Source organism: Leptodactylus fuscus, chromosome 1, assembly GCF_031893055.1.
Source record: "Leptodactylus fuscus isolate aLepFus1 chromosome 1, aLepFus1.hap2, whole genome shotgun sequence".
Lineage (NCBI taxonomy): Eukaryota > Metazoa > Chordata > Amphibia > Anura > Leptodactylidae > Leptodactylus > Leptodactylus fuscus.
Window position 1 is genome coordinate 258,206,684 of NC_134265.1, and position 17,773 is coordinate 258,224,456.

A 17,773-nucleotide genomic window follows, 5' to 3' on the forward strand; every position below is an offset into this window, starting at 1 on the left:
ACTGGTTCAAATTGAGAATCATCCTTGAAGAAGATTTCCCAATTAAAGAGAAACATCATCCAACTCATTAATAGCGGTCTCTCTGCCAACAAAATGGCCAAACTGCATCATGTGAGAGCCACGACAGTTGGAAGAATATGAAATGAAGTCCAACGATCTATTCAAAAGCCAAGAGGAGGACTTATATCGCAGTTAACAAGTCGTCTTATCAAAAGTTCTATCAGTTTTGATAGACCTCATCCCAATTTAAACACTTGTGGGTAGAGTTCAGGAAAAAAGATGTATTTGACCAGTATGTGTCAACAATGGAAACGTGTAGAAGAGACCTGGGATCAGATTTCACTTGAGACATTCTTGAATCTGATCAAGAGCTTGCCCAGAAGGATTCAGGTAGTGTTGAAAGCCAAAGGTGGATTTACTGACAAAATAATGAAAATTAAAATTTTCAATTTTTAGGAGCAAAACAGTAACAATGCAGTTACTTGACAAGAATCTGCATAACTAATCATGGATGGTGAGATATGGAGCCTGAAAGTCAAAAGTTCTAAACATTGTTACCCTTTTGTTCATCAGTACATATCATGGACATGAACAGGTATCTGGCTCCTTCTTCAAGATTGATACGTGCGTGACCTTCTTTGAACTTATCCAACCATTCATACACACTTCTTTGTTTCATTTAATAGACCATGCGTATCAGAGCATTCTGCTCAGTATCAGGGTGAACAGATCAATAATACAGCAATGTTTTGAATCTGTAAAGACCTTGTCAAGCATGATCTGTGAAGAAATTATAAGGAAAACGCTATCGCATGATGTACTGTATTTTTCGTACAATAAGACGTACTTTTTTTCCTCCAAATTTGGCAAGAAAATGTGGGTGCGTCTTATAGTCTGAATGTGGGGGAGGGTTGTCGGAGGGGCACATACAGTGGGGTCGCAGCATTGCCCCACTCCTGCCACTGCTGGCTTCAGCGGCAGGAGTGGGGCGATTCTGTGGTCCTTGGGCTTGTAACGGCGACGCGAACACTTCCCGGCGTTTGCCGTGCTATTACAGCGGATGCTGGGTCTGTAAAAATGTTGGCGGCTGCTCTACTTCAGAGCTGTCACCATAGCTACTGGGCCAGCACTGTAATGTACAGCAGAGACCTGGACCTAATGCCCGCGATCCAACTCCCAGGCTTGTCATAGTAAAATTACTATTTTCGGCTGGTCTGTGACCAGCCGCAATAGTAATGTACAAAATCTGCCATAGACTGCAATATACTTGTTTTTGCAGTCTATGGGAGATTACATTTGCAATCAAATGATTCAAGCTCCGTAGGGGAACTAATAAAATAGTAAAAAAAAAAAAGATTAAAAGTTCTAAATCACCTTTTTCCCTAGAATACATATAAAAGTAGAAAATTACTGTGAAACACATACACATTAGGTATCCCTGTGAACGAAAATGTCTGGTCTACAAACTTATAAAATGTTTTACCCTTAGGGTGAATGTCGTAGCAGTAAAGAAAATCAAAAGTGCCAAACTGCTGGGGGTTTTTTCACTGTTTCGTCCCTGATTTGAATGAAAAGTGATCTAAGCAATAGACATTCCCAAAATTGTACAAATAAAAAGTACATCTGGCTTTGCAAAAAACCCCACCCTATGCATCCCCGTACAGCTGCCGGGCCACCTGTCAATGTCACTTTGTATTTGTTGCAAAACTACAACTCCCATTTATTAAATATTTTACCATTTCTTGCTTCAAAATTGTTTTCCCTATTTTCCTCCTCTGAAACCGAGTTGCGTCTTAAGGCCCGATCCAAATATAAGACATATGGCATTTAAAGTAAAATTATAAAAAATAAAGAACACAATACAGGATAAAAGAATAGAAGTAGCAGCAAATGAAAGTGACATAAGTAACATATCAAGGATACGCTGAAGTAATAACAACATAGAGGAGAATAGGACCCAATTAGCATAGCAAAGGAGAGAAATAAGACAACTAGAAAGAGAAAGACAGCTAGTCACATAGATGTAGTCTGTGAATATAGAGAGTCAGCTAGGGACAACAGACAAGTATCTATATGTCAGAGTAGAAGCGGTTTGGAAGCTGCATAGTAAATGTGATTTGTGCCATGTGGTTCAGAGTCCTATATATACGATGCAGCGGAATCAGTGGGAAGCTAATGGATCACAGACTGCACCTGTGTAAGGCACAAAGGTATCTGTTGGACTGAATGGAAAGAGGAAGAGTATTGTGCTTGGGGCAAGAATGGTCTGAGGTGGTACTTTTGTGAGAGAGCCTGTATCTACCCTAACCAGATCATCATGCAAATTCTTGCCCCTCTTATTGCATTTTAATGATCGTGTTTTGAATTCTTCTATTTGGGGCTAGGCCCTATCTAAGATTTGTGAAACAATCCCATATTATCAGGCTTCCACCACCAAACTTGACAGTCCATTCAATGTCTTGATATTGGCAACAATGTTTTTTGAGAATGTAGGAAATCTTAGATGAGAGTTGATGGTACTTACAGTGGGTACGGGAAGTATCCAGACCCCTTTAAATTTTTCACTCTTTGTTTTATTGTAGCCATTTGATAAAAGCAAAAAAGTTCATTTATTTCTCATTAATGTATACTCAGCACCCCATCTTGACAAAAAAAAAAAACCCCAGAAATGTAGAAATTTTTGAAAATGTATTAAAAAATAAATACTGAAGTATCACATGGTCATAAGTATTCAGATCACAGTGACTGTGGTGGGGTACACTGGCAGAACAATGAGATTTGACCTAGTTAAAGGGGTTGGCCACTTCCAGACCAAAATTTTGGAGACAAATGTTATGGCTTATATAATAAAAAGTTTTACAATTTTCCAATATACTTTCTGTATCAATTCCTCACAGTTTTCTGATCTCAGCTTGCTGTCATTCATTCTGTTACTTCTAGAGGATAAAAGTCTGACCATGGTCATGTGATTTACGCTCCATGGTCATGTTATTTACAGTCCATGGTCATGTGATTTATGGTCCATGGTCATGTGATGAGTACACAGGTGCCGCTCGTTATAGTCACAGCACAGTAATCAGACATCTGCCTGGTAATCAGCTGTGCACCTGTGTGCTCATCACATGACCATGGACCGTACATCACATGACCATGGTCAGACTTTTACCCACTAGATGTAACAGAATGAATGACAGCAAGCAGAGATCTAGAAAACTGTGAGGAATTGATACAGAAAGTATATTGGAAAATTGTACAACTTTTTATTATACAAACCATAACATTTGTCTCTCAATATTGGTCTGAAAGTGGCCAACCCTTTAAACTATCTTTGATGGGTTGTTCTCTTTCCCCCAGTATTGATAAGCGGTAACTATGGTCGGTACCCTGGTAGCAGAGTGAGATTTTGGTAACTGCTTCAAGATAATAGCTGGGGTGTAAGGAGCACACACCCTGAGATGACTCTCCTATTCCCCTGTAGTTACTGGAATGGACCTTGGTCCAGCCGTCTACCACTGACAGGGCAACTGTGGGACACAGTTCTAGTGTTTCCAGCTGTCTGAGTGCAAGTCCACAATAAATTTACTGCGGGTGGAAGCTCTGGATTAACTACCTAACAACTCAGGGCTCGTTCACATCTGCGCCCGGAGTCTCCACTTTCAGGTTTCCATTTCCTGCCCGAAACTGGGCAGTAGACGGAAACCTGCCGGAATTTTTCAAACCCATTCAAATGAATGGGTTTGAAAAGTGTCCAGCGGTGAGCGCTGGTGAGCGTTTTGTGCTCTCCGCGGTGAAACCGTTTTCCTAAATCATCCCAGCTATATGTTTATCCAGATTCCTCTTGAAGATTTCCATTGATGGAGCGCCCACCACCTCCCGTGGCAGCCTATTCCACTCTCTCACTACCCTCACTGTCAGAAAGTTTTTCCTAATGTCTAATCTGTATCTCTTTCCCTTTAGTTTCATCCCATTGCTTCTTGTACTTCCTTGTGCTAATGAGAATAGGGTAGATCCCTCTGCACTGTGACTACCTTTCAGATATTTGTAGACTGCTATTAAATCTCCCCTCAGCCTTCTCTTCTGCAAACTAAACAATCCCAGTTCTTTTAGCCGCTCCTCATAGGACATGGTTTGCTGCGGACAGCATAAAACGCTCACCAGCGCTCACGGCCGGACACAGTCTGACAGGTTTCCTTCTTCTGCCTGCAGAAGACGGAAAACTCAGAACGGAGACTGGACGCTGGTGTGAACCCAGCGTAACAGCCTTCACTAAAGGAGGTAAGATGGCCGCTGTTCGCACTATACTCTCAGCAGGAAGCAGGAGAGTTGCCCCACCTCTGGATGCTGCCAGCTTGCTATGTGTCAGCGAAAACATCTCAGTGTGTCACCCCTGACACGCGTGTCATAGGTTAGCCATCAGGGACATAGATAAATGTCTTCCACTAAAAATCTGTATCATTATCTGACAATAGCTGTAGGTTTTTAGTGTCTTTATTCACCATTCTTCTATAAGTTTCTATAAGGTGGTAAGATTTGGGGGGAGTTAATTGGCTTTTTTGCCTGAGGCTGAGGTTGGAAGAAGATAGCACTGGACACTGAGTGTTATTTATTCCCATTCAGTCACTTGGATTCTCCTCTAAAGTGAATGTGTCCAAATTAGTGATAGTGCAGAATGATAGACGTGTGCAGGTGACTTGTGATTATTTGTCACTTTTCACTAACCTGGGATTGAGTTTGCATGCATTTCCTCTACTCTTCTTCCTTGCCCAATTGGGCATTTGTACTATATTAAAGTAGTTTTCCAGGCAAAAAAAATCTCCTTTTTTTTAAAAAATAAGGTCTGTTAGTGCTATTAATGGGTTAAAATTACACCCATATTCTTTTAGTAGTGTTTTGAGAGATTTCTAGGTGTCTGTTTTATCTTCTGCATTTGTTTACTTGGTGTACCTTCCTACTATGTAACTTCCTGTGTACCTTCCACACTACCTCTGTCACTGCTCCCCCCCACCTCACTGCATTACACCTCCCTCCCTGTCTCCCTAGCTAAGCTACACTAAGCTATCCTGTCCACTACTAGGCCCTCCCCTCCCTCCCTGTGTCCCTAGCTAAGGTATACTAAGATATCCTGCCCACTGCTAGCCCTTCTCAAGTAACTAAGCCCTCTCCCCCACTGCATCATACTTACCTAGCTTCCGATCTGTGAGATGGTTCCTCCTTTCTTCTTCACTGTGCACAGGCTGGAGAGGCTGCACATAGACTGGAAGTACCTGTGAGGCCTACACAGTAGAGAAAGAGTGCAATTTCTTCTGCGCATGTCTTGCAGTCACCTCCAGACTGCACAGGCGCTTCAAGAGAGGAGGAGATGAGGAGCTGTCCTGGACACAGAAAGATATGTAATTGATTGATGGGGTTGGGGGAAGGGAGGTGAGTACTGGTGATATTCTGTTTCGGAAGCGGTGAAACAGAACATCACTGGATTATCAGAAAGTATCCCTGGAGCGGTCACATGACTGCCCCAGGGATATAGGTAATTATACACTTTTTTTTAATACAAGTAAATTAGAAGTTATGCGGGGGAAGGGATTTAGTTTAGGGGAAGAATTTGAGTTTATCCCAGACAATCCCTTTAAGTAGGGAGTCTTCTCAGAGAGGAACATACTCCACTCTCTGTAGGGAGGTGTTGGTGGGTTTTTGTCTCCAGAGGGTTGGTCTTGCCATCTGTATACTTCATTAAACCAGTGGTACGGCCATTTCTCTAAAGTGTCCTAGGAGCCATTTTTCAACAGGACATCAGGCCATTTATTTCTTGTGCATGGCTCAAATGTGCTAGCATGGCCTGAAGCTTCTCCAAACTTGTCTCCCATCAAGCAAATCTAGAATTATTGGTCGGTAATTCTAAAGGGAACTTCCAGCAGCCAATCATGATGATTTATTTGTAGAAGTGTGTATATTTCTGCGCATGGCTCTTAGGGTCAGTTCACACGTGAACTGCCCGCGCGGGTTTTGACACCACGAGAGATGCAGTGAGCCGCGCCTCTCTTGTCAAAACCCGCCTGCCGCGACCATCGCGGTCGCGGCTTTCCCCTCCGCTGTTGGCTCAAATGAATGAGCTGACATAGGAGGGAGCTGCCGGGGGCAGAAGCCGCGCGGCTTCCGCCTGAAGAAAGGGCATGTCCTTTCTTTTCTCCGCTAGCGGCAGCCCGCCGCTAGCGGAAAAAAAAAGCCCGGTGGTCTACATAGACCACCATTGTAAAGGGGCGGATTTTGAAGCGAAATCCGCTGTCAAAATCCGCCCCTTTGCCTACATGTGAACTAGCCCTTATACTCACTACTGAAAAATTCAAGATGTTTTGAATATTCTCTCAAGTTTTTACTATTTTCATCATTAACATGTTTATCGATCCTGTGATTTCCATAAATCCTTCTTGACGTTGCAATTTTAATGTTGCGTAGTGTATGTCTAAGCAGCTTCAGTGTTACATTAGGAGGCTTGATGTGTAAATGGAGCTTGTTAGTTCCAGTCGTCTCAGGGGTATATTGCTCTGCAGGTGTGCAAGTCATGGATCGGCTCATTAACGCCTAAGCTTTTTGGTTCCAATGAACCATATGTAATTGGCCCATCAGGATTTACATCAAGCTGATTTCAGAGTGATTATTCCGTTCTGCTCCTCAGTGGCCTCAACCCCCAGAGTGCAGAAAGTGAGTAATACTCCACGCCTGGACAGCAGGAGCTCAGTCATATTTTCCACTTAAAAGGTAAATAACATTAAATTGAATTATTCTCATTTCATATAATCCAGTTGTCATAATGCCTTTCTAGTTAAAATCACTAAAGCTAACAGTACAGTAAAACAATACAATACAGTAAAAAACAAACAAACCCCAAAATGTGAAAAAGGTATCCTGACATGCTCCGGCTGAAATGAAGCCAAAAGGACACTCATCTGGCGAATAGGGCTTATGGATACTTTCGGTGTAGCTTTGCTAGTGCCTATGCTGGTCAAGGAGAAAATGAAAGCAATTTGTCTTTTCCTGTATACCGCAAAGAAAAACTCTGCTACTTCAGAATACAACCAGATACTGTTGCATTTGCCTTCATTGTCAAAAGTAAAATGGCATACATTTTTGATTGGATGGAGAAAAAGGCTGCATTTTTGTGTCCCTTCAAAACTAGGAGCAGGATGCACTGTATATGGCAAAATAATATAAGGTTAATCCTCATCCTTTTCCTGGCTGACTGCTCTCTAGCAAACTTTAGATGGGCCTGGACATTTACTGGCTTAAGCACCGGGGGGGGGGGGGGGGGGGGGCATGTCTGGCACTGCAGGATCTGAGTCCCTGGTGGCGTAGTGCATTACTGATGGTAGCCTTTGTTATGTTGGTCCCAGCTCTCTGCAGGTCATTCACTTGGTCCCCTGTGGGAATCTGGGATTTTTGCTCACCGTTCTTGTGATCATTTTGACCCCACGGGGTGAGATCTTGCGTGGAGTCCCAGATCGAGGGAAATTATCAGTGGTCTTGAATGCCTTCCATTTTCTAATTATTGCTCCCACAGTTGATTTCTTCACACCAAGATACTTGCCTATTGCAGATTCAGTCTTCTCAGCTCGTTCAGGGCTACAATTTTGTTTCTGGTTTCCTTCAACAGCTCTTTAGGCTCCGTTCCCACGGAGTAATGCGTCGCTCATTTAGACACATAAACACGTGTCAGAGCGAGGCACTTCAAAACAGATCCCATTGACTTCAATGGGTGCCGGCTTACGCGTGCTACACATTGAAATCAATGGGAGGCTTTATAACCCATTGATTTCAATCTGTAGCACGTGTAAGCCGGCACCCATTGAAGTCAATATTATCTATTTTGAAGCACCTCGCTCTGACATGTGTTCAGAATGGGTTGGATTTGAAGAAAAAATAAATCTCTGCGACTTTCTTACAGGCTTCGGTTTTACGGCGTTCACTGTGCAGCCAAAATGACATGTCCCCTGTATTCTGTGTTTCGGTATGATTCCGGGGATACCAAATTTATATGGTTTTATTTACATTTTAACCCCTTAAAAAATCCTAAATTTTGCAAAAAAGTTGCTATATTCTGGCACCCGTAATTTTTAAAATATTTACATGTATGGTAATATGTGGTCTAGATTTTCTGAACTGTATTTGCCTGTGAGCATGGGGCTTTATGTTGTGTTTGTTCTAATGTGTGTCATTTATGGTGGGCCTGTGGGCCCTTTTTTTGATTTTATACAACATGTTCTTTGTATTATACAAAAAGAGAATATTGGGGGCTACACGGCGGCTCAGTGTTTAACACTGCAGCCTTGAAGCGTTGGAGTCCTGGGTTCGAATCCAGCCAGGAACAACATCTGCAAGGAGCTTGTGTGTTTTCCCCGTGTTTGCGTGGATTTCCTCCCATTTTACAAATCCATACTAATAGGAAGAAAAATTGTATATTGTAATCCCTATATGGGGCTCACAATCTACATTTAAAAAAAAAAAAAAAAAAAGAGAATATTCAAATCAGTTTTTACAAAATCATAATTGGAAAATGCTTGTAGGACTATTTCCTAACTCCAGGACATACATACATACATAAATAAATAAATAAATAAATAAATAAATATATTTGTATTTAAAGGGGTTATCAAAGACTAAAAATGAATGACCTATTCTACTCCATTGTTTACAACCTGTAGTTGTTTAGTTACTAAGAGTTTTTAGAGCATGGTTAACTGAAGATTACTTGTTATATAGCCTACATATACAATTCTATCTACTCCCACCAGTGATTTCCCATGAGAAGGATGACGGAGTCTCTGTTTTTTGTCTTTGAGCAAAGCATGTGTTTGTCTGACAAAATCTAAATTATTTATACCGTGGGCTTTAACTAAGTAAGCTGTAAAAGTGTCATGGCTTCATGGCTTCCTCCACTTTCAGAAAGTGCGGATGAGTACTTCTCCGTGTAATTTCACTTTCATTATCCCTGTATAAAATGGCACAATTTGCTGCACTGACATTCTCAAGAATGTATAATTCCCTCAACATAGAATCATGTGCATTTAGTGAGCTCGGTGCTTTCTTTCACAAAAAAAACTTGAACATTATTTTGCATCTTGTGTATTTTGAATAATTTGTTGCTATTATGCTATTATATAGTTACTGGTTTTATGCATTATTTCTTGTCATCTGGATATTAAGATATATTAGCAACATGATATACAGCTAAATACTAGAAAAAGAGATACAAATAATTTGACCTTATACTGTAAAACTGGAGGTTATTTGATAGAATTGTGAAAGTTAGCAGTTTTTTTTTTATAGGGAAACTCTGGCAAAAAAAACTGTTATAATTATTAAAGTTCCTTAAGGCCTAATGTTTAGGATTATTTTAACGGCCAGCACACGGCCCCATAGACATCAATGGATTTACACAACTGTTGTTTTAATATGCCATTTGGTGGGCCGAGTTCATGGATCCCTCAATAGACTTATGTCTATATGAGATCTGTGATATCGGACTACCCTCAGGTGTGCATTTGGCCATGAAAGACTGAGGCCCCACTTGGTGTAGACATTGTGGCATAAACAACATGGCAAAAAGTGTAGCTATTTACAGTCATTGCAAAGTGGATGGGATGCTAGAATATTCCACCCACACATTGCAGAAAAATACGCCCAGCGGAAATGCTGTAATTTCCAAATCTGTTGCCGTTTTGGAAATCGCAGCGTGTCAATTATACCCATGGAAACACGGCGGTTTCCCTATAGGTTTCCCTATATTGATGCAGAAAGTGGCTTCCTGACACTTCCTCTGCAGACTTTCTGTGAAAAGCGCTGCAGGAAAAATCATGACTCATTGCCACTGCGGTTTTTCCCACAGAGCTTTTTTGTTGTGGCCTGCTACGTGTGGTCATACCAGGGTGTTCCTCCTGGTATGGACTGGAACCCTTGGTCCCAGTGCATTGTAAACTCAACGCCGACACCTATTGTACTATTTTAGATAATGGTGTGCTTCCTACATTATGGCAGTTCTATGGCTTGGACCAATGTTACTTCCAGGATGAAAATGCCAGGTTTTCTATGGCTTGGTAAGTGACAATCAGGTTAACTGCCTAACTGCCCAGAGCCCAGACTTGAACCCTATCGAGCACCTCTGGGACGAGTTGGATCGCCGAACTAAGGGTTGCAGCAGCCAACCAAAATTGGAGAAAGAACTTACCTGTCTTCTCCGAGCTGAATGGAATAAAATACCGCTAGCCGTCATACAAGGACTTGTGGAAAGCATGCCCGAAGGGATGAGGCTGTAATTTCCACTCGTGCCGCTCCGACCACACGTGTCCAAATACTTATTGCTAGACAGTGTATGAGTCTATGGGTAAAATGTAATATTTTTGCAGATAAAACTGACATGAGCATGTGACATGTGTTTTTGAAAATGGAGTGAATCCCATCCACACATTGCAGTTTTTGAAATCGCAGCACGTCAATTATAAGTACGAAAATGCTGGAGATTTCCCTATAGGCTTTTTTTTTTTTTGCTGCAGCGCACTACGTAGGGCCATAGCCAAAAACACATTTTTGGGATTATGCTTTCCACTGTAGTTTCACTTAATTTTTTTTCTGTGATTTTTTTTTTCTCCCTGGAATTCACTACATGTGCCCTTGTGAACTTGCTATTTTTAAGGCTAGGGTCTAACATAGTGAAATTCATGGGACCTTAGCCTCGTGGGAAATAGCTAAAATTGCAGCGTTTTCATTGCATTTTTGCTGCATTTCTCACTTGCTGTTTTTCTATAGGTAAAATTGACTTGCTGCATTTTTCAAAAATGCAGCTTTTACAATGCATTTTTCCTGAAATATATACCGTAGATGGGATTAGCCAGAATCTCATTCACGTTACAGATACTGTAAAACAGAATGCTTTTTTCCTGTGTTTTTGCATCATGCAAATGGCAGCATTTTAGCAATGTAGGACCTTAGCATAGCGAATCGCAGTTAATAAAAAAATCAAATGCTGCAGAACAAAATGCAGCCAAAACGCTTCAAGTTTTTTTCACTGCTTTTTGCTGCATTTTTCAGAGCATTTTTTCTTCCCTATCTTCATTTACATGCTGCATTTCTCAAAACACAGCTTGACTGTAGTAGTTTTTTGTGCAATGTGTGGATTGAATTAGCCAGAATCTCATTCATTTTACTTGTACTGGAAGAGTAAAAAAAAAATAAAAAAAAAAAGTTAAAAAAATGCACCAAAAGCATGTTTTTCATTTTTGTCTGTTACATATAAATCTGTGTGGAAAACACAGTCTTTATATAGTTAAAATTATGAACACTTGCCTTTTATCCTCAGAACACAGCCCCCTAGTGCTCAGGAGGTCAGGGAAACAAAGGAGAGCCAGTGTGATGGTGTGATCAGTACTCCATTCACTTTTAGGGTGCATTCACACTGAGTAAACGCTAGCTTATTCTGAACGTAAAACACGTTCAGAATAAGCGGCGTCTAAAGCAGCTCCATTCATTTCTATGGGAGCGGGGATACGAGCGCTCCCCATAGAAATGAATGGGCTGCTTCTTTCACTCCGTGCAGTCCCATTGAAGTGAATGGGGAGTGCCGGCGTATACGGCAAGCTCTGCTCATGCCGGAGCGTACACGCCGGCACTCCCCATTCACTTCAATGGGACTGCACGGAGTGAAAGAAGCAGCCCATTCATTTCTATGGGGAGCGCTCGTATCCCCGCTCCCATAGAAATGAATGGAGCTGCTTTAGACGCCGCTTATTCTGAACGTGTTTTACGTTCAGAATAAGCTAGCGTTTACTCAGTGTGAATTCACCCTTTGGCTGAATTCACATGGGGTTTTATGGACGGGATTTTGATGCAGGAAACCACCTCAGAATCTGGACCAAAAAACACCTCCCGCGGCTAGCCACGACTGTCGCGGCATTCTGCTCCGGATTAAGCCCAAATGAATGGGTCTAGTCGGGAGGGAGTGTAGCACCGTGGACGAATCTGCGGCAAGAAAGGGCAGGTCGCTTCTGTAAATCGAGGCGTTTTACAGTCAGAGCAAAGTGGATGGAATTCTAGCGAATCCCATGCCCACTTTCTGGTAAAAACCACGTTGTGGACATGTGACGACTTTCAAAACCGGCAGGGTTTTTGAAATCGCAGCATGTCAATTATACCCACAGAAATGCCAGCAGTTTCCCCATAGGTATAACTGAAACAGAAGGTCTGCAGAGGAAACTTCTGCGAACTTTCTGTCTAAAACACTGCGATAATAATGGTAATGCGTTGCCACCGCGTTTTTTCCCGCAGCACTTTTTTTACTGCGGATGCCATGTGGGGTCTTAGCCTAAGGTAGTTTTGCACAGCACTCTCTGAAAAATCATTATTGCAGTTTTTGCTGCAGTTTTGAGGGCCAAAACCAGAGTGAATTAGAAAGGAATACTTCTTCCTGCTGGATCCACTCTCACTGTCTCTTTTAGGAATTCTTCCAAAAATCTTACTTCAGGTTTATTTATCACTTCTGTATCATGGAATACAGCTTCACTCCCCCTGTTATATGCTGTTCTCAAGACAGGCAGCATAAATCACCTGATAAGGTTGCTTTAAAGAGGACCTTTCACCACTTTTGGGCACATGCACATGCACATCCCGATCTGTGCCCGGTGTAAAGAGCTTACGGTGCCGGTACCGTAGTGCTCTATGGTCAGAAGGGCGTTTCTGACCATTAGCCAGAGACGTCCTTCTGCCTCGCAGCGCCTATCGCGCTGTGCTGTGGAGCAGGGAGGAACGCCCCCTCCCTCCCTGATAATACTCGTCTATGGACGAACGCTGTGAGCAGAGGGAGGGGGCGTTCCTCCCCGATCCACAGCACAGCGCGATAGGCGCTGCGAGGCAGAAGGACGTCTCTGGCTAATGGTCAGAAACGCCCTTCTGACCATAGAGCACTACGGTACCGGCACCGTAAGCTCTTTACACCGGGCACAGATCGGGAAAGCCGACAGTGCGCTGAATTCAGCGCACTGTCAGCTTTCCAGCAGTATATAACACTGCATGTGCCCAAAAGTGGTGAAAGGTTCTCTTTAAGGTTATGCCTCTTCAAAATTGGACAGAAATGTTCTTGATAATGAAATTTGGTGCTGTAGTCAAGAGCTGCAGCAATGTTCCTGAATACTGCATGTAAATGCTGAGGCCAGTGATTTCTGTAGCTTGGGGTGTGGATGGTTGGACGATTCACATCATCTCCTATCATCACCCACATCTATAATTTATGTGGGGGGTCAGAAAACCCTTGAGGCTAAGACCCCATAGATATATCCATAGATATAATTGACATGCTGCGATTTCCAAAATGATATTCCAAAATGATATCATCTTCATGCAGTGACTGTATAGTAGTAGATACCATCTCTACAGTAATTTACGGATCATTTAGGTGAACAGATTATAGGAAAAATGTTGTAACTTTCAGGTTACAATCCTGACTGTAATTTGTTACAGTTCTTGTCTCTTCCGTCTGGACCATCATAACCACTTCTTCTAGATGTATGTTGTCTCTGTAAAGTTTGGCACAGACATCTTTGACTTTTCCAGGCACCTGATCTCACTTACACAAAGTCCACATCCCACTGCTACCCGGGTTATAAAATATAGAATATAAAAATTACTTGGAGTCCATGTGCCTTTTTAATTTCATAGTGCTCCTGTGTCCTTTACTTAATATGGGAAGAATATGCAAATCTGCCTTCCATGATGTAATTAGGAAGACAGTTGCTGCCTCAGTATTGCAAACCAATAGAGGGCGCTCACTGGAATGTGCAAGCCTGTCTTATGACTGGATTCCAGTGAAATTACCCAATAATGGCTGCTCCCTTTAGCATCATGCCCGACCTTCCAAGAGGCTTTTGTTTTGCAATGACGCTGGGATTATTACCAGGTATAGTCTCTCAATCGAGGACAGCTGTTTCAATCTACTTGGATCTCTTCAGCTCGATGTAGAGAGGACTATAACCTGGTAGAGGTGAGAGGCTTAGACAGGGTTAAGGGGATATTGTCACTCCTTAGGGATAGACCACCATATAGGTGTGTGGAGACTTGTTAAGCCTTTAGCACTCCACTTTGCAAGGAACTATGGGAAGAATATGCAAATCTGCCTTCCATGATGTAATTAGGAAGACAGTTGCTGCCTCAGTATTGCAAACCAATAGAGGGTGCTCACTGGAATGTGCAAGCCTGTCTTATGACAGGATTCCAGTGAAATAACCCAATAATGGCTGCTCCCTTTAGCATCATGCCTGACCTTCCAAGAGGCCTTTGTTTAGCAATGACGCTGGGATTAATACCAGGTATAGTCTCTCAATCGAGGACAGCTGTTTCGATCTACTTGGATCTCTTCAGCTCGATGTAGAATCCTGTCATAAGACAGGCTTGCACATTTCAGTGAGCACCTTCTATTGGTTTGCAATACTGAGGCTTAACAAGTCTCCTCACACCTATATGGTGGTCTCTCCCTAAGGAGTGACAATATCCCCTTAACCTTTAATTAATAGTGACACTCAATTAATAATGTATCATGTGCCCTCTGTGTACACCTTTAAATCAATAATGCCCCTAAAGGCCACCTAAAATTAAAACTGCCCAGTTATTAATAATACCCTTTTATGTCCCCTGATGTTCTACTATAGAAATATTGCCCCCTAATGTAAAGAGGTACCCTGTTTCCCCGAAAATAAGACAGTGTCTTATATTAAATTCTCTTCCAAAATATATGACCTGTCTTATTTTCGGGGGATGTCTTATGGAGCGGCTGGAGCGGGGGACCGGCATGACTGGCGGTTGTAGGTGGTGCAAGAGGTGGTGGTGGGAAGGTATGCTAGTTACCTTTCCCATCTTCATAGCAGCGCTGGTGCTGCTGTTGGTCACGGTGGTGGAAGTGGTTGGCGGGGCTTAGCAGAGATTAGCGAGGCTTCCAGCGGTTGTGTCGGAGAGCCTCACTTAGTGGGCATTGCAGCCGGCTGAACGCTGTGCTCCGTGTGCACAGGAAAGCTGGCTGCCTCCTCTGCTGTGATACCACTGTTCCGGCTGCTGTGGGATGAGCTGGGAGAGTGGACTCCCCGCAGCATACGATGCTTTCCCAGCTCATCTTACAGCAGCAGGAACAGTGGTATCACAGCAGAGGCAGCAGCCGGAATACCTGTGCACACGGAACATCGTGCACAGTGTTCTCCCGGCTGCAGTGTTTTTGGGGATGTCTTATTTTCGGGGGTGCCTTATATTAGGCAATTTAACAAAACCTCCCCCCATGCCTTACTTTTGGAGGATGTCTTATTTTTGGGGAAACAGGGTATCTAGGGAGTAATAAAGCTTACCAGAGCACATTTGCATAGGACATCTGGGGAGGCCGGAACTCTTGTTCCTCTGTCTCGTTGACTGACGTTCAACTTCCAGTCAAATGATTGACTCTAATTTATTTAGGAGACCAGCGACCCAAGTAGAGGGAAGTTGGTGACATGACAGAGTCGGCGTGGCTGCCTCAATTCCCCCTCCTATAAAGCAGGCCCCCTTGTATTAGTTATGCTCCATTACATAACTATTGCTCCCAATGCCCCTTGAATTCATAATTTCCCCAGTTGCCCTCAAGTATTAAAATGCCCCTATAGTGTGTAAAAAAAAAAAAGCGTTATACTCACCCATCAACCAATGCACTGAGGAGTTGATGCCACTTTCCTGTAGGCTTGATGCCACAATCCTGTGGCCTACAAAGCTGGTGGAAGGCACAATACATTGACATCATTGCACCCGCCTTTGCCTGGACATAGATATCTTAGGGCAGCTCGTAGGCCTGAAGTGCCTGCAGCTTGATGGTTACTTAATGGTAGAGAGGGAAGCTAAAGGCGTCCTCCACTGTGCATTACAACTACATTGGTGTCCTGCACACGCTGATCCTTGTGTTTGTCCTTTGTTACTGTAGCAATATTATTTCTACATCATCTGTACAACTGAATGGTCCAATAACTGGAAGTGACAACAACAATAAGGGACTTAATCATGGCCGTGTAGGGTCATATAAGGTTCATACGCTTATTACATATTGATTTCTACTCTGCCAAATATATACTTTGAGAATGAAGCACAGCACTATTACACTACCATTATGATAAAATTAGATCTTATTGCCATTTTCTGTTTGTTAGTCTTTCTTTAAGAGAATCTGTAGCAGACCTTTCTTTTTCTTTGTTTTTATTGTAAATACATCTGTCCCAGAAGACTTATAGCTTATATTGAAGACTTAACAGTAACATTTGTTACTGATTTTAGGCACGGGATATGTGACATAATTGTCTGATATACTGTATGTCTTACCACAGGGAACCTGCACCTACTGTATATTAAGAAAAAAAGGTCCTCTGGCCTGCTTGGTGAGGCAGCATCCAGGTATAGAAAGGTGATGACATGTATGTGCACATTCTCCATTCACTTGTGCAGTATGTGTGTTGTGTAAATCAGCAGATTCAGCTGTCTCATAGAATTGAATGGAGAGAGCCAGGGTAGGGATTGGTGGACCCCAGACCCTTAGGGCCCCACATCCGTTAGACATTTATGGTCTATTCTATGAGTATGCCTTCAAAGGGATTTGCTAAGTGAGACAGTTATGCCGTATGCAGAGGATAAGAGATAAATATCTGATGATGTCTGACTGCTAGGACTAACTTGTCACAAAACCAGGGATTCCTTGTATCTCTATCTGAATGAAGCGGTGGTCACACAGATGTGTCTCTGCTGCATTTATCTCTTGGGATTGCAAGACATAGCCGAATGCTGACTATCTGTGGTGGCTCTATAACATTGAATGGAGCAGCAACGCATTTGAGCAGTCTGCCACAGTCCTGTCCATTGAAAGCTGAGGCTAGAACCAGCTAACTCTGAAGCTGAGGTCTTAGTGCCCAGTTCTTCATTGATTTCTTTTAGATGTTTTTGGGATATCCCTTCACATACTTGTCATTGATTCAGTCTTTCAGGTCTGGTTTGTCCACCTTTTGGTAGGATTGACAAGACTCTGTATACCAGAGATGATGTACTCTGCAGTGTTTTCCTGAGCTGAAATGCTTAGCTTGCTGCTGCTGTTGAGTATTTAGGTTGGAATGTCTGTCGTCTCATCAGATTTTCCTAATGATAAATCATTTCTAATCATTTATCTAATTAGACAATGTTGTTTTCTCTTTTTCAGGATTCCAGATTCAATGCGGAAGTCGACCAAATTACTGGGTACAAAACACAAAGTATTCTTTGTATGCCAATTAAGAACCACAGAGAAGAGGTAAGCCAGGCAATTTTACCCTAAATATTCCCATTTCCTGAGCATATAGTCTAACAAGGCAGACACACTGCCCGCTGTTTAGAATATAAAGAGTGTCTTTTACTTATGGATGAATTTGAAGAATAATTTTATTGCAGTAACCCTTACAGTACCACAGCGGTTTGTGACAAATAATACCTAATGGGCATTGTCACTCATCAGAACACCACTAAGTGCAGTTCACTGGGTTCTCTTTTGTCACTTTATATAAACTTCTGTTTATTAAGCTGGTCATATACATCACACTAATGTTGTTTAAGCCAGTAAGAAAGCCACTATGTATGGGGGCTTGTTGGATTTTAGTATGTGAACATGTGGTTCTAGAAGATCTGGGAGCTGTAAAAAGTCGTTAACTTGTTTCTAAGAAGCAAATATAAAAGTCGTGGTTAACTGTTTAAAGGACTTTTCTAGTTTAAATAA

General features: G+C 42.3%; 1 protein-coding gene across 3 annotated transcripts in view; it reads left to right on the forward strand.

Annotated features, from left to right (window-relative positions):
- The window catches only part of PDE5A (phosphodiesterase 5A), a 140,686-nt gene that overhangs the window by 31,358 nt on the left and 91,555 nt on the right, over positions 1 to 17,773 (forward strand). For all 3 annotated transcript variants that reach the window (XM_075286121.1, XM_075286129.1, XM_075286114.1), the window contains exon 3: positions 17,225 to 17,314. In XM_075286121.1, coding sequence (XP_075142222.1) covers positions 17,225 to 17,314 — 90 coding nt within the window. The remainder of the gene's footprint in view (positions 1 to 17,224; positions 17,315 to 17,773) is intronic.